General features: G+C 42.4%; 1 protein-coding gene across 3 annotated transcripts in view; it reads left to right on the top strand.

Annotated features, from left to right (window-relative positions):
* Positions 1-17,416: 17,416 nt before the first annotated feature.
* The window catches only part of LOC137518356 (tight junction protein ZO-2-like), a 54,462-nt gene continuing 46,922 nt past the window's right edge, over positions 17,417-24,956 (top strand). Inside the window, exons 1-2 of one of the 3 annotated variants that reach the window (XM_068236093.1) lie at positions 17,417-17,556; positions 17,778-17,888. In XM_068236093.1, the coding sequence (XP_068092194.1) occupies positions 17,865-17,888 (24 nt within the window). In that variant the 5' untranslated portion in view covers positions 17,417-17,556; positions 17,778-17,864. Of the gene's footprint in view, positions 17,557-17,611; positions 17,889-24,956 lie in introns of those variants that run through there. The other 2 variants (XM_068236102.1, XM_068236084.1) reach the window with 2 other exon arrangements.

A 24,956-nucleotide genomic window follows, 5' to 3' on the forward strand; every position in this document is an offset into this window, starting at 1 on the left:
GCAGCAAAGTTCTGATGACTTTGTGTACAACGTTACAAACAAAGGAGTCACAGGTTAAAAAAAAGTTGTAGACTGGCCCTCAATCCCTCAGAAGAGATTCTTAGATTCTTATCACACACAGGCTAGTGACCTTATGGTGTCTGATTACCGACACAATGAAGTGGGTAAGATTGATGTTTGACTGTCGCTGCCTCATTGAGAGCTTGTTGTCTCATACTGAGTCCAAGATCCTATAATAACAGTATCAATCAGTGACATTCTAAGTGTTTTGCCAAGGTTACAGTGAATACTATATCTTATGTTCAGTATGTCATTGTTGTTCCTCCATATAGCATGTGCTCTCATGTAGTAAAATAATACGGCTGTGTGTACTGGGAGTGGAGCTGCGACGAGGGACTTGTAGGCTGCAAGGGGCTGGAGGACGCCCCCGGCAAGTAGATCTGGGGGTAGCATAGATTGCCTGACGTTTTCTTTAAGTCTAATTTAGTTAGTTACGCAACTGTTCAGAATGTAACAATGCCAATTTTAGATTTAGTTGGGCTTTAAATGCTTATAAGAATACTTTTGAACTGACTTTGTATATCTGTGTTTGCATCTTTACTCCTTCCGTCTTCTACATTCTAACTTTACTCAATCCCACAGAAATCTGTTCTCTATTATCAGGCAGGATTAAGTACCCCTGCAGGGGCTTGGTGAATTCTTACTTCCATGGATACCTCAGGCTGTACATAGGAATTCATGGCATGCAAGTTCCAGCATTCCATTTGCCAGACCAGCTTGCCTCAACCCCATAAGCAGGGACGGTAAATGAGATGCATATAATTCTGAGTTGATGCCGGATTCACCTCATTTTGTAAGTAAATAAGCAGCTTGAAAATTGACCAATTGAAGTCCACCTCAGCAGTATTTGATTGGTCTATTTTCAAGCTGCATAAATTTGCATTCCAAATTTGCATAATCCCGCATCAATTCAGAATTGTAAGCATGTCATTGACCATCCCTTCCCACAAGACTTATACCACTATAAATATTAATTTATTTACTTATGGCTTCACTTATGCCTCATTCCCCAATGTCAGATAAGGGATCATTCTGGTCTTAGCACGTGCAATTTATAGTAGCTATTTCTCATCCACTATTCCAGGCTTAGTATCACCTTCAGCTTCAGATGGTTGTGAAAATAAAGCTGTGAGAATAGTGAAAAAATGTAATTCTGAAATAAATATGAGTGATTACTTACAAAATGAAAATATTGGTATTTATATAGAGCAGTGATGGCTAACCTTGGCACCCCAGCTGTGGTGGAACTACAAATCCCATGAGGCATTGCAATACTCTGACAGCTCTAAGCATAACTCGGGGAGGCTGAGGCATGATGGGATTGGTAGTTTTGTCACAGCTGGAGTGCCAAGGTTAGCCATCACTGATATAGAGGATATGGTTAGTGGATTTATTTATTCTTTAAATAATATGTAGAGACATTTGATGATGAGGAAATAGACATGAAACGATAATGAGACTCTGAAGAGCTGTAGGGATGTCATGCTGGCCACAAAGAGTCAAGCTCTATGCAGCATAAGGAGAAAGTGGGCAGTGTCAGGTGATTAGCTCTTTGTTCACAGTAAAAGACTGGCTGGTGCACCCATTCAGCCATTCAGCTAATCCCTGACTCTCCTTTTCCGAAGAGGATAGGAGGCGCCCGTGTAGTGTATAGGGTGTTCTCTTTATACAAAGAGACTCCACTTGATAAAAAGTTTAAGAAGGTTTATTAAGCACAATAGACAACGCGTTTCGCGGTCCAAGCCGCTTCCTCAGGTCAGTGACAGGTGCTTTTAAAAAAACAGACAATAGAAATCAAAAAAAGGGCGCTCGGGGTCGTAAAACATAAAACATAAGACCAAAAAACATAAAACCAAACATATCGTTGTATAACATTAACATTATATGTGGGGATTACTGTCACATACCAGTTAGGAACTATGTAGTTTCGCCTTCCATTATGATAATATGCATATATAAGGGAAGTAAATAGTAAAACAATTCACGATGAAGAATAAACAAATAAAAGCAGAATCATAAGACATAAACCTTAAAAAACAATTATAAAAGAAACACACATATGAAATAACAAATATGTGGCAACATGAAAATAATACACTATATGTATAGGTTAGATAGGATCTGTGGGGTCCCACCCTAGGTTGGGGGGTATGTATATGGAAAAATGAGAGGGAGATAGCTTTGGGATAGGATCTTAACAATGCCCTAGTAGTTGTGATAATGGATGTAGATGGAAGTGGAATAGTGTATTGGAGGGGTCTGCATCTATAGTAGGATGGATGCAAGGCTAAAGAATTAGGTAGTACCAGACTGAATTATGTGAGGGGGGACGGGGGGGGGGGGGGGGGCTGGCGGGGGAGGAAAGGAGAGGACTGATAAGCAGTGTAGGTGGGCGCCAGGAGTGGTTAGATCCTGGTGGATTCAAAAAGGACCCAGGAGGGGTCCTAGGTATATAATAGACTAGGGACAATGTGTCCTGAGTGGGAGGGTAACAGAGGAGAGATCATAGCAGGGTCTATGGAAAGGTAGGGTGATAGGAGGAATGGTCCTGGGAGATCATGGAGTCTGGGTGGACCCTATGAGACAATGTGAGGAGGTCTCTTACCTTAGGTTAGAGTCTGGAGAGCCTGAGCGCCAAGCTGAGGGCTCTGCTGAGAGCGGTTTAAATGTACGTGGTTTGCGGAGGTGGGGAGGGCGGGGGTCGTGGGTAATGGAAAGGCCTGTCAGTCGAGGCAGGGGGCGTGGTTGGGGTTTATGCCGCACATCAATAGGCGTACCGGCCAGGAGGAGGGAGTGTATAGCGAGTCAGAGCTCGTATCAATGCGAGAGAGGACGGGGCCTCTGACAATGCGGAACTACGTCAGGGCAGCCGGCGCGCGCATGCGCGTAGGTCCGATTCCGCCATGTTGGTATATGGCAAAGTAGGGAAAAGTAACGAGGGGGGTCGTGGGACACCAGAGGGAGTGGCAAGGTGGGGGGGGGGGAAGAGAACAGATATATCACGACACTGATGGGGGCGCCTAAGTATGTGTTAAACATACTGGAAGACGCAGGATCGTGTATAGGCAGAGGATCAGTGAGATCAGTCGGATCCACTGTATTACTGCCCTCTAGTGGGCGAATAGGGGATTGTGTGCAGAGCCAATACATAGACTCTTGGTTAAGTAGCTAAAGTAAGGATGGCATTAATAATTCAGCAAAGAGGTTATTATATTCCAGTTACATCTGTACCCTATATTGTTGACATAAAAATTACACATATGTAATATGATAGACATCATCATAGATAATTTCCCCATATTGTTTCTGAGATCTGTGGGGTCTGAGCGATCTGCTCTGTGGTTGCGTGCTCATGTACAATTTGGGAGCTGAATGACAAGCTAGAAAATTATCTAGAGGTTGGGTCGTAGGAATAAGGTTAACGGGAAACATCAGTATAGAGGCTATTATCGTGCGCAAGTATAAATTCCACCTATGTTGGAAGCATTATTTGGACTAGATAATATATATGCTACCAAATATATATATGTATATATGTAATATAATTGCACCCAGGGTCAATAGGCTAGAACGATAATGTAATAGATTTAGGTTACAGTCTAATTCTGAATTTCAGTGTCTAGTGAGATCTTATATGTAGCTGTGTTATTGGATTTTTCAGATTTTGTTGTTACTTATTTCTCCTTTCATTTCATCTGGGGGGGGGGGGGGGTGTAGGGGGGTAGGGCGGGGGGGAGGGGGAGGGGGGGAGAGATAGGGAGGGTAAATTGAGGGCCGGGGAAGGGTGTGAAGGATAGGAGAGGTGAGGGAAGGATAGAAGTGCAAAGGATAGGAGAGATGAGAGAGGAGTGGGAACAGGTGGAGAGGGAGGGAGGGAGGGAGGGAAGGATGGGGAAGGAGGGGAGAAGGGTGGAAGGGAAGTCAGGAGGTAGTATTATAAGTTATGTTCGAGGCAGATGTTGAGCCCCTCTGGATGTAAGGTCCTAAGTTTGAAAACCCAGTACATTTCTCGTGATTTTAGTCTTTCTTTCCTATTCGGGATATCTGGGGGTATATGCTCAATCGGACAGACTCTGATTCCTTTATGATCTTGATTGTGCATTTCTTTGCAGTGTCTAGATAGTCCATGTTTAGTGAATCCCTTGTCGATGTTTCGCCGGTGTTGTCCCCATCTTGCTCTCAGCTGTTGTGTAGTTCGCCCTATGTATTGCAGGCCACATCCGCATGTTAGTAGATAGATGATGTAGTCTGATGAGCAGTCCATCCTCTGTGTGATGTTGTAGATATCACCTGTAGCCGTAGATTCAAAAGTTTTTTGGTGGTTGCATATCATCTGGCAGCACAGGCACATCTTTTGTTTACATTTTTGGACACCTGGATTCTCTTGTTGTTTCTGGGGCCCTTTAGATTGTGTGTTTTTGAGTTTGCTTGGGGCCAATTCATTTTTCAGGGTTTTTGCCCTTCTAAAGATGCAATGTGGTTCCTCATCTATTTCCTTCTTGAGATATGGATCGTCTTGTAGTAATGGCCAGTGTTTTTTTAGGATATTTCTCACTGATGTATGGTTATTGGAAAATTTCGTGATGAAATTGGTTTGATTCTGTATCTTTTTTGTGTCTGACGATTTTTCTTTTTCCACTAAAAGCGATGATCTCTCTATATTTCTCGCTCTTTTCCTAGCAGCTGTAATTAGTCTTGTTGGAAAAAGTTTTTCTTTAAATTTGTCTGTGAGTACTTTCGCTTGTGAGTCGAAAGATTTCAGGTCTGTGCAATTCTTACGAATCCTTAGGAACTGCCCAAAGGGAATATTGTTTTTCCATGGTTTGTGGTGATTGCTCTTATAGTTAATGTATGCGTTAGAATCCACCGATTTAAAGTAGTTCATAGATTTTATTTTCTCGTTCTCAGTGTAGAGAGTTACATCCAAGTATGCAATCTTTTTCTCATCGTAATTTGAGGTGAAGGATATTCCCCAATCATTGTTATTTAGATAATTGACAAAATTATCTATAGATGCTTTGTCGCCTCTCCAAATTAGGATCAGATCATCTATGTATCTTCTGTAGTATACAATGTTGGGTGTAAAGGAGTTTTCTTGTTCTATTAATAGAAGTTCCAGGAGGCCCATTGTCAAGTTTGCGTAGCTGGGGGCCATGCTCGATCCCATGGCTGTTCCCCGCCTCTGTATGTATGTGGTATCCATGAATGTAAAATAATTATGTGTTAGTATGAACTTGATGCCTTCAATAAGAAAGATTTTTTGTTTCATCGGAATCTTTTCGTTCATCATCAGAAAGTACCAAACTGCTTTAAGGCCGATTTTATGGTGTATGTTGGAATAAAGGGCTGACACGTCTAAGGTCAGCCACTTATAATCGGTTGTCCAGGGTATCTCCGTGAGTTCTCTGAGTAGTTGTGTAGAGTCCTTTAAGAACGAGGGTAGCTCTCTTACCATTGGTTGCAGATGATGATCTATTAGTTCTGACAGGTGTGAGGATAATGAATTTATGCCGGCTATAATTGGTCTGCCTGGTGGGTTGATGGTGGATTTGTGGATTTTTGGTAAATGATAGAAATGAGCTATTGTAGGATCTTGTATGAGTATGAAGTCTTTTTCGGATTTGTTGAGGATTCCTTCTTCTAGGGCGTCCATCACTAGGTTTTTGAGTTCATTGTTGTAGTTCTCGGTGGGGTCTTGGTCTAGTTTACCATAATATTCCGTGTCCTTCAATATCCTCTCTGCTTCTGTAATATAATCCCCTTTATTCATTACAACGATTCCACCCCCCTTATCTGCTGGTTTCACGATGATTGCGGTGTTGTTCTTGAGGCTTTTTATCGCTTGTTGTTCTTGTTTGGTCAGATTGGATGTGGGGCTCTTTTTGTCCAGTTTCCTGAAGTCTTCTAGAACTTGATTGTAGAAGCCCTCTATATGGGGGCCTCTATACATAGTAGGATAAAAATTCGACTTGTTTTTGAGTTGGGTATGTATATATTTTTCCATTTCCAGTTCTTCCGGGTTATAGAAGAGGTTCGGTGTGTCGTCGTTGTTTAGGATTATTGGTAGTTCTCCATTCTTGTTATGGTCTTTTATGTTTTGACCCTTTGATTTTTTTAGGGCGAAATATCTTTTTAAGGTCAGTTTTCGAGTGAATTGATTCAGATCTATAAATAGCTGTGAATTCACTGTCTTCAGCTGCCCATGAAAAAAAGGCCTTGCATGATAGTATCAGATTAAAAAATGGAATGTTCATCAAGGAATTCACTACTGCTGTCTATGCTGCCAACAGACAGACTGTCTATTAGGGCTAACATTAAAGGAGTACAATGGAAACTTCACTTTGTTACATAGTTATTTTGGTTGAAAAAAGACATACGTCCATCGAGTTCAACCAGAGAACAAAATACAACACCAGCCTGCTCCCTCACATATCCCTGTTGATCCAGAGGAAGGCGAAAAAACCCTTACAAGGCATGGTCCAATTAGCCCCAAAAGGGGGAAAAAAATCCTTCCCGACTCCAAATGGCAACCAGATAAAATCAGATAAAATCCCTGGATCAACATCATTAGGCATTACCTAGTAATTGTAGCCATGGATGTCTTTTAATGCAACCTCCTTTAAATGCAGGTATAGAGTTTGCCATAACGACTTCCTGTGGCAATGCATTCCACATCTTAATCACTCTTACTGTAAAGAACCCTTTCCTAAATAAATGGCTAAAACGTTTTTCCTCCATGCGCAGATCATGTCCTCTAGTCCTTTGAGAAGGCCTAGGGACAAAAAGCTCATCCGCCAAGCTATTATATTGCCCTCTGATGTATTTATACATGGTAATTAGATCCCCTCTAAGGCGTCTTTTCTCTAGACTAAATAAACCCAGTTTATCTAACCTTTCTTGGTAAGTGAGACCTTCCATCGCACGTATCAATTTTGTTGCTCGTCTCTGCACCTGCTCTAAAACTGCAATATCTTTTTTGTAATGTGGTGCCGAGAACTGAATTCCATATTCCAGATGTGGCCTTACTAGAGAGTTAAACAGGGGCAATATTATGCTAGCATCTCGAGTTTTCATTTCCCTTTTAATGCATCCCAAAATTTTGTTCGCTTTAGCTGCAGCGGCTTGGCATTGAGTACGATTATTTAACTTGTTGTCAATGAGCACTCCTAAGTCCTTCTCCAAGTTTGATGTCCCCAACTGTATCCCATTTATTTTGTATGGTGCTAGCCCGATTGGTACGACCAAAATGCACGACTTTACATTTTTCAACAATGAATTTCATCTGCCATGTATGTGCCCATATAGCCATCCTATCCAGATCCTGTTGCAATATGACACTGTCTTCCTGAGAGTTGATGATTCTGCACAATTTTGTATCATCTGCAAAAATAGCAACATTGCTTTCTACTGCATTTACTAGTTCAATAATAAATAAATGGAAGTGAAAATTTGGTGAAATTAAACATAGGGTCCATCTGACTGTGCGACAGGTTAATGGTAATTAGTCTATACATCAACTCTACTGCAAAACAGAGCCAGTTCCAAGTACATAATAAGTGATTTAACATTACCGCAATACTTTCAGCAATATTTGGGAGTGAGGGCCGTCTCCTGTACTATACATAAATTGGAATAGACCTGTATAGGGATTTTAAAATGCTTTATTTATTATGCTCAGTTCTATACTATAAAAAATAGAAAACTTTAGTAAATGATTGTAAACGTTACTCAAAGAGTAATCAGACTGTAAATATATGCGTGAAAGAGCCCTTATTGAAAAGCTCTGTGTTAGAGCTGCAAGAATCGGCGGGTGTCAGTGGCAGTAACTCACATACTCACCTGTAAATCTTTGAGTCTAAAACTCCACCTTTCCCCCTCCATTGGCTAGCCTGCTGTGACCATTTTTATCTGAAGTCATCTTATGCCTATGCAGTGTGGCCGTACTTGTTCACGAATGGGAGTGCGGTCACAAGAACCCCTTCAATCAGCTCTTGTCGAGGGGCTCCTAGTGCTGGACTGGCGAAGGGTAAGGGGGCAGGGGAAGTATCTGGATTATCCAGAGGCTTCCCTTTACTGAGGTAAGTATCTATTAATCTATCTATTAATACTTTCACTCACACTTTAAAACAACTTAGAGTGCTAAAAGTAATACTGCAAGGGATGCCTCCGCCGGGGGCCCAGAAGCCACTGGGGGCCCCGTGGGGGGAAGAGTTTGAGAGACTGACAACTAAGGGCATGGAGAGAAAACGTATTCTGCTCTCGTACCATTGCTATATTGACTGCATGTATTCACCACACAGATAAGGAATCATACACACTTTGGAATTTGTACACTGTCCCTGCTCCCTAGGGTTCGTAAAAAACATCTGTCTCACACTGCAGCAAAGTTCTGATGACTTTGTGTACAACGTTACAAACAAAGGAGTCACAGGTTAAAAAAAAGTTGTAGACTGGCCCTCAATCCCTCAGAAGAGATTCTTAGATTCTTATCACACACAGGCTAGTGACCTTATGGTGTCTGATTACCGACACAATGAAGTGGGTAAGATTGATGTTTGACTGTCGCTGCCTCATTGAGAGCTTGTTGTCTCATACTGAGTCCAAGATCCTATAATAACAGTATCAATCAGTGACATTCTAAGTGTTTTGCCAAGGTTACAGTGAATACTATATCTTATGTTCAGTATGTCATTGTTGTTCCTCCATATAGCATGTGCTCTCATGTAGTAAAATAATACGGCTGTGTGTACTGGGAGTGGAGCTGCGACGAGGGACTTGTAGGCTGCAAGGGGCTGGAGGAAGCCCCCGGCAAGTAGATCTGGGGGTAGCATAGATTGCCTGACGTTTTCTTTAAGTCTAATTTAGTTAGTTACGCAACTGTTCAGAATGTAACAATGCCAATTTTAGATTTAGTTGGGCTTTAAATGCTTATAAGAATACTTTTGAACTGACTTTGTATATCTGTGTTTGCATCTTTACTCCTTCCGTCTTCTACATTCTAACTTTACTCAATCCCACAGAAATCTGTTCTCTATTATCAGGCAGGATTAAGTACCCCTGCAGGGGCTTGGTGAATTCTTACTTCCATGGATACCTCAGGCTGTACATAGGAATTCATGGCATGCAAGTTCCAGCATTCCATTTGCCAGACCAGCTTGCCTCAACCCCATAAGCAGGGACGGTAAATGAGATGCATATAATTCTGAGTTGATGCCGGATTCACCTCATTTTGTAAGTAAATAAGCAGCTTGAAAATTGACCAATTGAAGTCCACCTCAGCAGTATTTGATTGGTCTATTTTCAAGCTGCATAAATTTGCATTCCAAATTTGCATAATCCCGCATCAATTCAGAATTGTAAGCATGTCATTGACCATCCCTTCCCACAAGACTTATACCACTATAAATATTAATTTATTTACTTATGGCTTCACTTATGCCTCATTCCCCAATGTCAGATAAGGGATCATTCTGGTCTTAGCACGTGCAATTTATAGTAGCTATTTCTCATCCACTATTCCAGGCTTAGTATCACCTTCAGCTTCAGATGGTTGTGAAAATAAAGCTGTGAGAATAGTGAAAAAATGTAATTCTGAAATAAATATGAGTGATTACTTACAAAATGAAAATATTGGTATTTATATAGAGCAGTGATGGCTAACCTTGGCACCCCAGCTGTGGTGGAACTACAAATCCCATGAGGCATTGCAATACTCTGACAGCTCTAAGCATAACTCGGGGAGGCTGAGGCATGATGGGATTGGTAGTTTTGTCACAGCTGGAGTGCCAAGGTTAGCCATCACTGATATAGAGGATATGGTTAGTGGATTTATTTATTCTTTAAATAATATGTAGAGACATTTGATGATGAGGAAATAGACATGAAACGATAATGAGACTCTGAAGAGCTGTAGGGATGTCATGCTGGCCACAAAGAGTCAAGCTCTATGCAGCATAAGGAGAAAGTGGGCAGTGTCAGGTGATTAGCTCTTTGTTCACAGTAAAAGACTGGCTGGTGCACCCATTCAGCCATTCAGCTAAGGGCCTGTTTCCACTACACGCAGATTCTGCATGCAGAAAACTGACTCCAATGAATGCCTATGGGCCTGTTTCCACTGAACGCGATTTTTCTGATGCAGATTTCCCATAGGCATTCATTGGAGTCAGTTTTCTGCATGCAGAATCTGCGTGTAGTGGAAACAGGCCCTAATCCCTGACTCTCCTATTTAGGGCATAACTGTACAGGGGAGGAGTATTGAAGGTTCACAGAATGCTGTTCAGGGGAGGAGTATTGAAGGCTCACAGAATGCTGTTCAGGGGAGGAGTATTGAAGGCTCACAGAATGCTGTTCAATCTAAGTCACATCTAATACTGGCACAGGAAGTCTTTTTGCCAGCCAGCCAGCCAGCCAGCAACAACAACAAAAATAATAATGCAATGCAAATAGTTTTGCAAACTTTGTGCTTTGTAAATTATGATATATTCCATACAATGGGCCATATGCAATTCACTTTTTCACCTGACTTTTCTCCCAGGAGATAATTTTTCATCTCTGATTTAAAATAACTTTTCAGCACTTTTCAACTAAAAAAGTACTAAAAAGTTGGTGAAATAGTACTATTAAAATTATTTTGAGTATATTCTTGCTTTCTGGTGGCTTAAAAGGCAATTTATTGACAAGTTTAAAAATATCACCTAGGAGAAAACTCAGGTGAAAAAGTGAATTGCATATGGCCCAATCTGCATTAAAATAACATGACCTAAATCTTGAGTTTTAAGTATGGTAAGTTGTATATATTCCAAGTAGAGATGACCCGAACAGTTCACCGGCGAACGGTTCCTGGCAAACTTCTGTGGTTCGCGTTCGCTGAGAACCGCAAACTTTTCTGGAAGTTTGATTCGCCCCCATAATGCATCATTAGGGTCAACTTTGACCCTCTACATCACAGTCAGCAGTTACATTGTAGCCAATTAGGCTACACTCCCTCCTGGAGCCCCCCCCCCCCCCCCCCCTTATAAAAGGCAGGCAGCGTCAGGCATTGGACTCACTTGTGTGCCTGCAGTAATTAGAGAAGAGAGAGCTGCTGCAGACTCTCATAGGGAAAGCTTAGTTAGGCTCTTGTAGGCTTGTTAGCTTGCTCCTTGCTGATTCTTATTGCTAAAAAAGAACCCCTTAACAACTCTTTTGAGAGCTAATCTTGTTCTTATAATCTATTTTTTTTGTGTGTGTGTGTGGCCCACTTGCATTATATACAGCCCAGTCAGTCAGTCAGTCGCAGCTGGCCTTTGGCCCCTTGGTGGTAATTACTACTGTGCCAGGTGCAGATTTGTAATACCCATCACTGCATATAACTACCTGTTGTTCACAGTGCACCCACCTACCTACGTGAGTGCACGCAGTGTCACTGTGCCTGTCCGGTACCTGTCTGTGTGTGACAGGTGCACATTTGTAATACCAGTCATTGCATAATTGTTCACAGTACCTGTGTGATCGCACGCTGTGTAATATACCACTCCGAGCATACCTGTTTACTGCACCTGTGTGACAGCTGCACATTGTATTGTATTACCAGTCACTGCATACCTTCCACTGCATCTGTGACTGCACATTGTAATATACCTGGCAGTCAGTGCATACCTTTCACTTGAATGGATGGCAGACTTGCCCTTCATAACAGATTCTCATGAAAGGATTTAAAATTGATTCGTCTCATATACAGCAGGGCCTAGAAAGTCCTCCTGTATTGTTATTTTTTGTCACTACCTCGGGACTTGCATGCCATGCCTGCTGCCTTCCTTGGATGTGTGGTGGTAGCCGTTTCTCAGGCTCCAACTCCGGACCGGAATCGAACCCTGACTCCCAGGCCGTACGCTTTCTTTAACAATGGTAGAGGAAGGACCATCGACAGTATGAGCAGCGATGGACTACTGAGTGCGCAGGCTTGACCTGTGGCCAGAGCTGTCACAATTTGCCACCGAACTTCTGTCTTGCCCTGCCTCAAGCATCCTGTCAGAAAGGACCTTCAGCGCAGCAGGAGGCATTGTAACTGAGAAGAGAAGTCGCCTAAGTCACAAAAGTGTTCAGTACCTCACCTTTATTAAAATGAATGAGGCATGGCTCCCGGAGGGCTACTGCCCGCCCGAAGACTAAGTCAGTCCCCACACACAGCATCTCTGCCTGCACGCCGTGTGACTGCCTGCCCCTAGACTAAGTCACTCCCCCTCAGCATCATTGCCTGCAGGCTGCTTGACTGCCTTCTCTGCCACCACCAACAGGGTGGATACCTGATTTTTTTAGACGCTATAATAATTTTTCTGGTGCGTGTACATGCCTGCCTAATTTTTCTGGCTGCACTGCAGCTGCAACAACAACACAAAAGGCATGTACATGTGTCAATTCCCCTTCGTGATCGTTACCTTGCCGTGGTGAAGGGGCTTGCGTATCACAATAAAGCAATTTTTCAAAGTTTTCCTCCCCATTGAAGTCTATTGCGGTTCGCGAAAGTTTGCGCGAACCGAACTTTTGTGAAAGTTTGCGAACCCGGTTTGCGAACCTAAAATCGGAGGTTCGGGCCATCTCTAATTCCGAGAGAATAACGTTTTGATGAGTGAAAAGGATACAATATAAAGGTATAATCTTTGTGTGGAGTATGGTATTTGTCCCTGGACTGGGCATTTTTTTAAGTTAAGTTATAAGTTGTACAGAACGAGCACTGTTAAAACAGCGCAGAAGTTTTGGGCGCAGCCGGCACCACCATACTCCGTAGTAGGAATTGTGACTATAGCTACACTCAGTGAGTAATTTGGGCGCCGTCAAAAGACGGAGCTCAAATTACTTTTAAAACACTGTAATTTGGTCGCCAGCAACAGCTGGAAGCCGAATTACATAATTCCCTACCATCCACGTGGACCTGGAGGGGGAATAGTAATTAATGCCTCCGGGACTTTTGCAGGAGTAGGGTAAGCCGTATATCGGCTGTATCCTGTGCCTAAATCTCCCGGCGGCAGATTCATAGGTATGTGCACACAGAAGTGCTTTCAGAGAGTTTGTCTTGATAAAGCATTCTATAAAGTACAAAACATTCTTTGACCTTGTGGCTCCTCATGTCATTTGGCCAAAGGCAAGTACAGCAATCTCTTATATGCCAGATTTTGTGCAACGATATGTGAATTCTACTGACACCTAAGGAATAAAGGTTAAGTCTTTACTTCTGAAGTGAAGAGTGCTCAACAATCTCTCTCTATGGATGAAAATTACTTTAAAATTACTTCTGGATACTTTATTTAAAGTGAATCTAGATGTTCTTTAAAAACTGATATAACATTCATCAGTGCTACAGAAGTCATTTTGTAATTAAATGACAATAACATTTGACTTTCCATTTCACATGGCAGCCAGTATGTGGTCTGTGTTTGTTATAATGCAAATTCTATAACATTTATCAGTAAGGGCCCGTTTCCACTATCACGAATCCGCATGCGTTGGCCGCATGCGGATTCGCACAGCCAATACAAGTGAATGGGACTGTTTCCACTTGTCAGTTTTCCTGTGCGTTTTTCTGTGCAGGATTTTTCTGCACGGCAGAGCCCTCAGAATTCGCTTGCGTGTGGAATGCAGGCGAATCGCACGCAATGTATTTAATAGGGAAATCGCATGCGTTTTCCCCATGCGTTTTTTGCCGCGAATTCGCATGCGATTTCGAATAGGTACCCATGTTGATTCACACAGGCAGTGACATGGTTAAAATCGCATCACCCTAACCTATGCGAAATTGCATGCGAAATCGCGGCAAAAAACGCATGCGGAACCGCACCCACATGCGATTTCGCCTGTGGTGATTCGCCGGCGATTCCGCAACGCAATAGTGGAAACGGGCCCTAAGAGAGTATTTCACATTGTGCTGATTCAATAAACTGTTGCTACAATCTGTTTGAAAATTCAGGTGAAATATTTTTAAAATAATACTTAAGGTGCCCACTAATGACACAATCTTGATTGTACAATCTTACCACTTTTATGCATGAAGTGCATTCACTCTGTTTACCATTCTACTACACAGATTTGGTAAAATTGTACAAGATTATATCACTAGTGGGCACCTTTACTTCTTCTAAATGATCGACCATACTATTGGATCGTGTGCAGTTAATGGTGCCGATCAATGACAAACAATCATTCTAATTATCATTCCATTGATCCGAGTTTCGAAAAAATGATTTTGTTCTGATTGGATTGCTTTTCATTATCCCCTTGGTTGGTGGGCCAGGATGATTGTTTACGATCTATCACAACACTTGGATTGGAGGGGTGATTGCTCGGGAAAGTGAATCGGCTCGGAGTAGAGACTTGGGAGCGAGCATGGAGAGCAGGGAAGAGGCAGAGGGACAGGCGGGAAAGAGGAGTGAAGAGGGTAAGGTAAGAGGGTTCCTGGCACCGGAGTGGGCGTAGCACAGGGGTTCCTCTCATGCAAAGAAAGCCTCTTTTGTTTTTAAACTACCAAAAAGTTTGCTGTCTGCAATTTCAGGATGAGAATGAAGCGGCCAGGCAGGGCAGAGACCAGCACAGGAAGGGCACAGAGGTATGTAATTAACTAAGCACCATGCCTCTGTGTCCCAATTACTATCAACAGTCTGCCTCCGGTACATTTAAAGCACCCCTGAAGAAACATAAAAAGACAGACACCTAAGAAGAGGGAAGGTATAGAGCCTTCCTGGTCCTCTCTCCATGCTCTTCTTCCACTGCTCTCCCTCATTCAAAATGTGCTCATTTGGGACTCCTCAGCAAGCTTTGGAATCACTTGTGTCCCCAAGTCCATCTGAAGACGTACACATCCATACTGCAAATGCGCAAGCCCAGACTTGCACTACTGCAGTGCTGATCCACTCGTCGTGTGAAGTACCGTACTTGGGGACGTGAGTGCTTCTGAAGCCTACATGAGAAGTCCTACAGAGTTATTCGACCAAGGTGCACAAATAGCTTCACCAGGGACAGCAGTGGAAAGAGGGGACAAAAAAACGACCAGGAAGGCTCTATAGAATCCAGAGCCTTACCTTTTCTTAGCTAAGTATCTAAATCTTTTTTATGTCGCTTCAGGTTTACTTTAGTTCAGCACAAATATGGCATTCTACTAATTTGGATGCAAAGAAGAGAAGTGACACAAGGCGGTAGCTGGAAAGTGCTGTGGCATATAGAGATGGTTTTATAAAAATTATCGATTGTACTGAAAAATTATGATTTTTGAGAAATATGATCGTATTCCACGTTTTTTCCCAATAAAAGTTGATTGGGAGTGGATTTTTTTTTTTGCGCTAATCTACATTTGGTGACCCAGCAGGAATCTCATAGGGAAATTAAACTGATGTGATTGAGTTTTAGGCACCCTTTTCTAGGTTTCCAAAAGGTTGTAGTACACTATGCCCACGCTATTTGGCCAATCAGAAAGCTTTGTGCTGTAGAAGGTACTGTGATTGGTGAACTGTCCTCTATGAGGATCCCGGCTGGGTCCCCTAAAGTAGACTAGCGCTGATTTTTCTGATCAATCTTTATGAAAATTCAGTGGTGTAGGGCAAATTGTCAACTTCTTGATTTAAAGCAGTGGTCCTCAAACTATGGCCCGTGGGCCAAATGCGGCCCCCCAAGGCTTTTTCACTGGCCCCCAAACACAAAATGTATAACTTATAGATGTGGCCAACTGCACCTCTAAATATCGGTGGCACACATATAGAATAGCAGTGCTGGCACCACCCATCCACATACTGTTGACTTCCAATCCAATTCTGCATCAGGTGACACTGCTGTCCAGCTGGATGGCCGGTTGTCACCTGGGTATGCTTCACTGTTTGGTGCACAAAGACGTTCTTCAGGTACCACATGACTGAACAGCTGCTGCTGGGAGTTCTCTCCTGGCATGATTATGGGGAAATCAGTACCTAGATTTCTACATAATTTTATGTATGTTCCTGCCCCCAGCAGTCTGAAGTATGTTGACCCGGCCCTTGACCGAAAACGTTTGGGGACCCCTGATTTAAAGGATACCCGAGGTGACATGTGACATGATGAGATAGACATGGGTATGTACAGTGCCTAGCATACAAATAACTGCTGTGTTCCTTTTTTTTCTTTCTCTGCCTGAAAAAGTTAAATATCAGGTATGTAAGTGGCTGACTCAGTCCTGACTCAGACAGGAAGTGACTACAGTGTGACCCTCACTGATAAGAAATTCCAACTATAAAACACTTTCCTAGCAGAAAATGGCTTCTGAGAGCAGGAAAGAGATAAAAAGGGTCAATAGTTCATAGATTTTAGCTCTGGCATACTTCAGTAAATGTGTCAATGAGCAAAAACAATAAAACAGTTAAAACTTAAAAAGTAGATTCAAAAATAAAATAAAACAGTGGAATATCTAAAAAAAATCATTTTTAGGAGAAGGAAGATAGATACATAAGTTTATTTCATTAGTTTATTTTCGTTCCGGGTGTCCTTTAAAGACGCAAGCAATTTTTTCAATAATTTATTTTCATAATTGGGGAAAAATTTAACACAGGTTTGTGGTACATAAGTCAGAATTTTTCAAAGGTTACAATCTTTAAAAAAAAAAATGATCGTGATTCTTGAATTGAAGAAAAATACAAAAATTGTATGTGGTGTGGCCACCTTCACAGAAACAAATGGCAAAAAATGCACCACTAAATTCAGTTTTGCTGTATAAAATAAAAACACCAGAACTAAGAAAAAACTGCAGATTTTAATGAATCTGTTTCAATGCTTCTGACAGATTTAATTGGATCTCAGATTCAATTCTGAATAACTAAGAATGATCTTTTTGAAATTGATTCTGATATAAATTAATTTATTTCTAGAGACTAATCTTTAAGAATCTCTATAAAAGAACATCACGTGGGAATCCACCCACGTTGGTCCATCTCCGAGTCCCTGTAGTTGGTGATGGCTTCTTTCCTTCCATTCCCATTGGTCGATTTGCAGCATTTATCTGACTAGGAACCACCAGAGAAGCACACAGCCTGCTACTGCTATCACTACACAGCAATATGCATTATGCAGTGTACCACACAAGCCTAGCGCGCTTTATTACTTGCAGAACATTGTATATCCTGACTTCCGTGTCCACACCCAAAGTATCAATGATGTCTCTGTACTACAGTGTACTTGTCCTCAAAACACGGGGCTCCCCGCTCACTAATCACATTTTCCTGAGTGGCTATGCTAATGAGTAAAGTCAGTGAACTGGCAAGGGAGAGGGGCAGGCATGAGATTTGGATGCTTGTGGAGGGGGGGGGGCTGTTATTTGTTGCCTTCTAAGCTGGTTTTCCTGGAATATTTGTGCTGTCTAATAGCACACACACGCAGACTCCCCCCTCCTCCCTGCAGTTTCATTGCTTGACTTCCCACTGCCTCCCCTGGGCTGTTGCTTGTTGTGATGTGTGTGAGCGAGGCAGAGTTTGGTGGGACTGGCTGAGATCATATTACAGCGGAGAGGTGAGCACGTCAGACCTGGCTGGGAGCTGGGCAGGGCAGGGCAGGTGGCGGGTGTCAGCTGCTCCTACACATGAGCAACGGCTGCATGCAGGAGTTCCTGCTATGAGAGGGAGGCACATTGCGATAGGATAGTCTGTCTCATTCTCAGGCACTGCAGGCAGGCAGCTCTCAGCCCCTCTCCACACCCTCTCACAGGTCTCCTGTCTCTTCTATACGTACAGGTGGTGCTCCTCCTGGAAGCAGCTGCTGGACGAGGTTAGGACTGGGTGTTGTTGAGCCCCCCCTTTGCCTGATTTCGTGCTCCTAAAATGGCTGTCAGATCTCACTACCAGGTAAGCCTGAATCTGGGTCACCACTGTGTACTGATTATGATATGTGTGCTTTTACAACCTGGCAGATCAGGGACTACAAAAAGTCTCTATGAAGTCCCAAAAAAATGAGGCTCAGGTGGGCATTTATATACTGCATGTTTCTAGAGTTACTTTTATGTAAGTGGGATCTAGAAATATTCAGAAAAGTTGACTGTTTTAAACTCTCTTCCTAGTTTCAAAAGTAGTTGTGTAACCTATAAAAAAAAACTGGCTGGGAGAAATCCTGTTTATTCCCAATAACTTGTGTTTTGTAATGGTGTTATTGTAGGATCCAGAAGAAAAAGTTCTGATTGATTTTCTCACTGAAACTCTGTAGAAAGGTCCCTCTCGAAACTAGTGCCCTCTTCCAAGAACCTAGAAAAGCTGTGCAATAACACTAGATCACAGAATTGCTTCTGTCCTGGCTGTCCTTGTGTAAAGACATTCAGTACTCCGGAAAGGCAGATTAGATAAAAATTCCATTTAAGGCCATTTATTAGTAGTACATTTTATTTTTCTGTTTTTGCATTTTACTTGCCTCAACATGCATAGAAAAGTAAAACTGACCCATGGAATCTACAGGAATCCTAAACAGAGTGAACTTTAGCCAAGTTTTTTTTTTCCAGCTAACTGGGAAGGGTTAGAGCTTGTCAGATGATTGATGTCTGGGTTCCTGTTAAAGAGATTGTTGCTTCCATAGAGGAAGACAGGAAATGATTGAAAATCTTTAAAGGACAACTGAAGCGAGAGGGATATGGAGGCTGCCATATTTTTTTTCCTTTTAAGCAATACTAGTTGCCTGACAGCCCTGCTGATCCTCTGCCTTTAATATTTTAAGCTATAGACCCTGAACAAGCATGCAGCAGATCAGGTGTTTCTGACATTGTTGTCAGATATGACAAGATTAGCTGCATGCTTGTTTCTGGTCTGATTCAGACAACACTGCAGCCAAATAGATCAGTGCTGCCAGGCAACTGGCATTGTTTTAAAAGTAAATAAATATGGCAGCCTCCTTAGCCCTCTCACTACAGTTGTCTGGTATATGCAGGCTGTCATATTAATTTCCTTTTTAACCACATTTTTTAATAAAATTACCAATTTTTTTAATTTTCTATAATCCCTTCCCTCCGCCAGCAAATCACTGTGATCAGCTGTCATAGGCTTTAGCCTATGACAGCGGATCACCCCAGAGCCTCTGGAGGGGACAGCTGTGTCACACGGCTGACATCCTCCTGCCCCCTGTAGGCCTTAGTATCCCCCCTCTGTCCTCCCGGGACACTCCATTCTTATGTAGTCATCTCTGGTAGATGCCGACTACTGTTCATGCACGGCAGTGGCCGAAGGTGCTCTGCACTTGCGTACTTATGTACTTATAGGCTTAGAGCACACCTGAAGTGAGAGGGATATGGAGGTTGACATTTATTTCCTTTTAAACAATGCAGATTGCCTGGCAGTCCGGATAATCCTGTACCTCCAATACTAATTGCCATATTTAAACTTGTTCAGGGTCTATGGCTGTCTCCATATTCCTCTGTTCAGGTGTATTTTAGCAAACTGCGCGTGCACGGGAGCGCGATCGAGGTCACACGGCTGGTACTGCGTATGCTCAGTGGAGCGTGACTGGGGAATTTACCAGAGAAGACTGCACTAAAACAGAGTGGCCCTGGGAGGACAGCAAGGGAGCTTACGGCCTACAGGGAGCTGGATGAAGCCCCAGGTAAGTATTAATACTTATACTTCTATAATCTACACTTTATAGACTTCTTTCACAGTCATATGTTCTGCTTTTCAGGATGAACTTGCTGAGCTTGGCAAGTTTATAATTATTTAAAATTTCCATTTTATATGTCTTTTAGTCTGGATGCTTAAGCCACGTTTCTGAAGGTAGTCATGCACTATGTTGTAAATGGCTTGATGTGGTTGAACCTGCTGGCTGACAACCTCATAAAGCTCTCTTGATCTAGGAACGGGGATGCCATAAACTTGCATTATATTGCCGAATCAAAATAAATAAATCAATCGAGTTGTTCTCTGGTGATCTTGTCACATGTGTACTTGGTCCACATTTTAGGTATTTGAGGTGAAGCTAAATGGAGGCGTTGTCCACATCTGAAATGTGCATTTGTTGATTTAAGTAACAGTATGTACCACAAACTGGAAATGGTGCAGGATATTTGTTATCTCATTTGTTAACCTCTTCCAGACAGCTCTACATGTTTCCAACTATCCCCTGTGGAGTACTTGCACCGTTCTCGCCAATCTGGCGATGCTGCAGCCTGCTTTCTCTGCTGTCAGTGACAGCAGAGCTCTGTATCACTGTCAGAGCTCCTGCCTCTGTGATTACTGTAATCACTGGCTTATTACATAAAAAGATCTATGTTGAGCTTAAAGGACACCTATCGATTAAAACAACTTTTTTTTTTTTTTCTTAAATACTGTATGCTAGGGTGTACTTTACTACAAGTACTAGGAGCACTTTCTTTCCTCACACAGCTCTGCCTCTCTGCTGTAAAATCATCCCCATGCCTCTAGATACAAAAGGTGTCAGTGTTCTCCCCAGACATTTTTTCGGCCTGGTGGCATGAAAACGTAGCTGGGTGGGGAAATAAGGCCCCTTTCCGCTGTGATCGCGCAACCTACAATTTCCACTATCCGTGATTGGGCCATATAGCTGCAGGGAATGGAGCACGATTGCATGAAAATTGCAATGCGGGAAAAGACGCATGCTAGTGGGAAATGAGCACCACGATTAACATGTTATTGCGGTGCTCATTGTGATCAGCAAACAGCTGGGGTCCGCTTTCTGAAGCCCGACCGGCATGCTGCAAGATGTTGGGCTGACTTGTTCGATCGGTTGCATGCCTTTAACGACTCAGGACGATCGTCGAACGCAACGAAACCCCGCCGCTGTCCCCCCTAATGTTAAATGTCCCTCTGGTGCCCAATGCATGTTAGGTCGCGGACAGGTAATGTATAACCTGCACGGGGGGGTTGGAGACACTTAGGGGAAAGTGTTGACGCAATCGGATGCGCAATCGATTTCAGCATGAGTGATCGTTAATTATCCTGTGATGTATGTGCAGCTGACAGATCTCTCAACAGACTCGATTAGAGTAGATTTGTCTCTTGGTTGAATCTGACCATCATCGCTAGCTTTAGGAGTGAAGGATTATTTTAAAGCAGACAGAGAGAACTGTGGGCATAAATAAAGTGCCACTAGCACTAGTGGTTTTGTGAACCCTAATATAGAGTATTTAAAAAAACAACAAAAAAAAAACAACTTTATCAATAGTTGTCCTTTACAGTATTCTTGTATTGTGTTTAAATACACCCGTGAGTCCCCATTACGTCCACTTTCTTCACTTTGCACTGACATCAGCTGAGTCCTCATACACTTTAAGGCTGGTTTCACAGTGGGAAGTTACAGGCGCACGTTAGAGCAGCCTGTAACGCACCCCACCGCACAGCAATGAAAAATCAATGGGCTGTTCACAGTGTCCACGTTGCGTTACATAGTAACGCTGCGCCACCAGACAACGTACTGCATGCAGTACTTTGTAAGCGGCAGAGCCGCGTTAGACTGTTTGCACATGCTCAGTAACGTTGGGGAGGAGCGGAGAGCGGCCAGGCACATGGCTAATTAATATTCACTGCACTCAGTGACGTGCAGTGTTTACTTCCTGGAGCGGCCGCTCTGTGCAACGATTGGCTGGCGGGACCACGTGATGCCGCATGCGCACAAGAGTACGCATCACAGCATCACGAACGCCAGAGTGAGCTGCACTACGCGGCTCACTCCGACGTCCAAAAGCAGGGAGCACCAGGCGTTGTTAGGGGCACGTTATGCGACCATAACGTCCCCTAAAACGCAACGTCCTGGTGTGAAACCAGCCTAAATTAAACCACTGATGAGGAGAGCCATAGCTGGAGGTAGAGATGAAATCCAGCTGAACCAAGGCTGAAAGCATTTTTTTTTTTTTTTTTATTTTTTTTTTTTTTTTACATTGAGCTCCTACATATTTTTATATCCCACTGACCTGACTTTCATCACACACCATTGCAAACTTAAGCTGTCTGAAAAGCTGCATTATATTGCTTAGCTTTTCTAAACTTGTGTACACACATCCAGTAGGAGTATCTAGCAGACTACAGCATGGCTCTTCTCTCCTAATTATTGTGTGTTCTAATTCCCTCCCCCTCTGCTCTGTCTATATGTTGGAAGAGGACAGTGAAATAAGTTCCACGGTCTTCACAAGGAGATTAAAGGGAAGCAAGCGCCACTTTTTTTTTTTTTATTTTTTATTTTTTTTTTTCCTCTTGATTTCTAAAAACTATAGGAGCTGCCATGTTTCATCTCCCCTTCTAGCTGCCCATTATTTATCTAGGAGAAGGTATGAAGATAGCATCTGTGACTTCTGTAAACTCTTTGGAGCACAGTGTCTAATTTATCTAAATGCACCCCTTTTTATGAATGGGGTTACAGTAGTATCTTAATCACAGCGGAAACAAGCATGCACCTAATCGTGTCAGATCTGACAATAATATCAAACACTTGATCTGCATATGCTTGTTCAGGGTCTATTACAAAAATATTAGAGGCAGAGGATCCTTAGGATAGCCAGGTAACTGGCATTGTTTAAAAGGAAATACTGTAAATATCGCAGCCTCCATATAACTTTCAGTACAGCTGTCTTATAAGGCAGGGTTCACGTTTATCTTTACAAAGAACACCGATTGCGCCCCCCCCCAGGCGCAATAGAAAAGATAGGAAAAACGGTGCACGGAAATATCCTGTCAGTTTCTTTTTCTGCGTGCAAGAAAATGTGTAGAAATGCAGAAAATATGTAAAGAGACAACTGCATATGTAAAGAGACAACTGTGAACCCTTAAAGAGAATCTGTATTGTTAAAATCGCACAAAAGTAAACATACCAGTGCGTTAGGGGACATCTCCTATTACCCTCTGTCACAATTTCGCCTCTCCTCGCCGCATTAAAAGTGGTTAAAAACAGTTTTAAAAAGTTTGTTTGTAAACAAACAAAATGGCCACCAAAACAGGAAGTAGGTTGATGTACAGCATGTCCACACATAGAAAATACATCCATACACAAGCAGGCTGTATACAGCATTCCTTTTGAATCTCAAGAGATCATTTATGTGTTTCTTTCCCCCATGCACTGAAGTTTCAGGCTGCTCTTTTCTTCCTGCAAACAGCTTTGCCCTTGTTTGTAATTCCTCAGCATGTGAAAGCCCAGCCAGCTCAGAGGACGATTTATCCAGCTTGTAAAAGATAAGAGAGAAGAGAGAAGGTGCTCTAATCCTAAATAACACACAGGCAGTGTGCAGAGAGGGGCCTGGAAGGGTGAGTTCATAGCAGAACCACAACACTGAAGAACTTGGCAGTCTTCCAGACACAGGCCGACAAGTCTGACAGGGGAAAGATACATTGGGCTTGATTCACAAAGCGGTGATAACTCAGTTATCACGCCTAAAAGACTTTAGGCGTGATAACCTTTGCACCACTGAGTTATCACCGATTTGTGCTGCTCTTCGCGCGAAGCTACCGCGCGTACGCGCGCGCAAAGTCCCATAGGGCTTAATGGGAGCTTCGCGCGAAGCGCCGGGTGCTGCGTGCGCGCGGAAAACTTTGCGCGTGGAAAATTCGCGCGAGTTTCTTCTTATCACGCCTAAACTGAGTTTAGGCGTGATAAAGGGCTTTTCACCACGGTGCTAACTGTTAGCACCGCTTTGTGAATCAGGCCCATTGATTTATTACAAAGACAGTGATCGTATAAAGTGCTGCAGTTAGCCAGAACACATTAGAATAGCTTTTGGAACTTGTAGGATGATAAAAAAAACAGGATGCAGTTTTTGTTACAGAGTCTCTTTAAGGTGCCCATTAACAATCCAATTTCCTGAATGATCAACTGGTCGATGCGATCGGTTCCTCCCACAAATGGCATGGAAAACTTAACCAATCCGATCATCAGCAGATTAATTGGTCCAAAAAAATGGGTTGATGGAAGGATCGCTAAATCGATAGTTGTAAATCGGTACCATGAGAAAAGCCTTTCTAGATTGCAGTACAAAAAAAAATGTTCAAGAGGACTTCATATGAAATGGATTTTATTTATGTACTGTGCAATGTTTTTACTACATCTAGCATCTAAGCTATTAATATGAATCTAGCTTTACACATTTAGAAAAGTTACAGAACTTCATTGAAGGAACAAAGTAAAAATAACACCTATTTGTGTGTTTTGAAACCATGCATAAAGCTATTGCATAGTTCTTGCATACAGAATGGAGACCTTGATGTTGCCGTTTCAGTGGCTGTTTGCCCTCAGGGCCTGAAGAGCTGGAGATGACAGAATTCTGATTTCTCTAAGGAGATTGGCAACACATTTGATATTTATTTGAATATATTACACTATTCCCTTAAGTGGCTTTTGATGTCTAGATATAATTCCTGCTACAAAGACCATAATTGAGAATTAAAGTAAATTTTAATGGGCTGCTGCTATGCAGAGGTTTCATTTTAAAAATAACCATAATTACTGGTGTCATATATCCGTTTTCATCTGCCTCAATCTTGAACAACACTTAGAGAGACTCCTGTTTGCGATTTATTGTAAATACTATTGTATTAAACATTTTGAAGCAGCATTAGCCACAACATACCATAAGTGCATTAATTTGTGTAAATGCCTTATCAGCCAAACAGGACTGTTTACTGACTATTCAGCCAGCTTGGGGCTAGCACAGAAATGGCCAGTGTCTACTTCCTTTGTGTTCTGAGTGTGTAAAGCCCCATTTACACAATACGATTCTTTGTGTGATTCGATTACAATTCTATTTTCTATTTTGTTTTGCAATGGCAAATCGAATTGAATCGAATCCCGATTCGATCGGACATGTCGGATTTAATCGGATCGTAAGTAGAATTGTAATCGAATCGTATCGTGTAGATTGGGCTTAAAGGTGTATCACTCTCTGCAGTCTTGGTATAGGTAGTGCTGATCTCAAGCTAGATATATATTCTAGATCCTAG

This window comes from Hyperolius riggenbachi, chromosome 1 (genome assembly GCF_040937935.1).
Source record: "Hyperolius riggenbachi isolate aHypRig1 chromosome 1, aHypRig1.pri, whole genome shotgun sequence".
In the NCBI taxonomy this organism is placed as follows: domain Eukaryota; kingdom Metazoa; phylum Chordata; class Amphibia; order Anura; family Hyperoliidae; genus Hyperolius; species Hyperolius riggenbachi.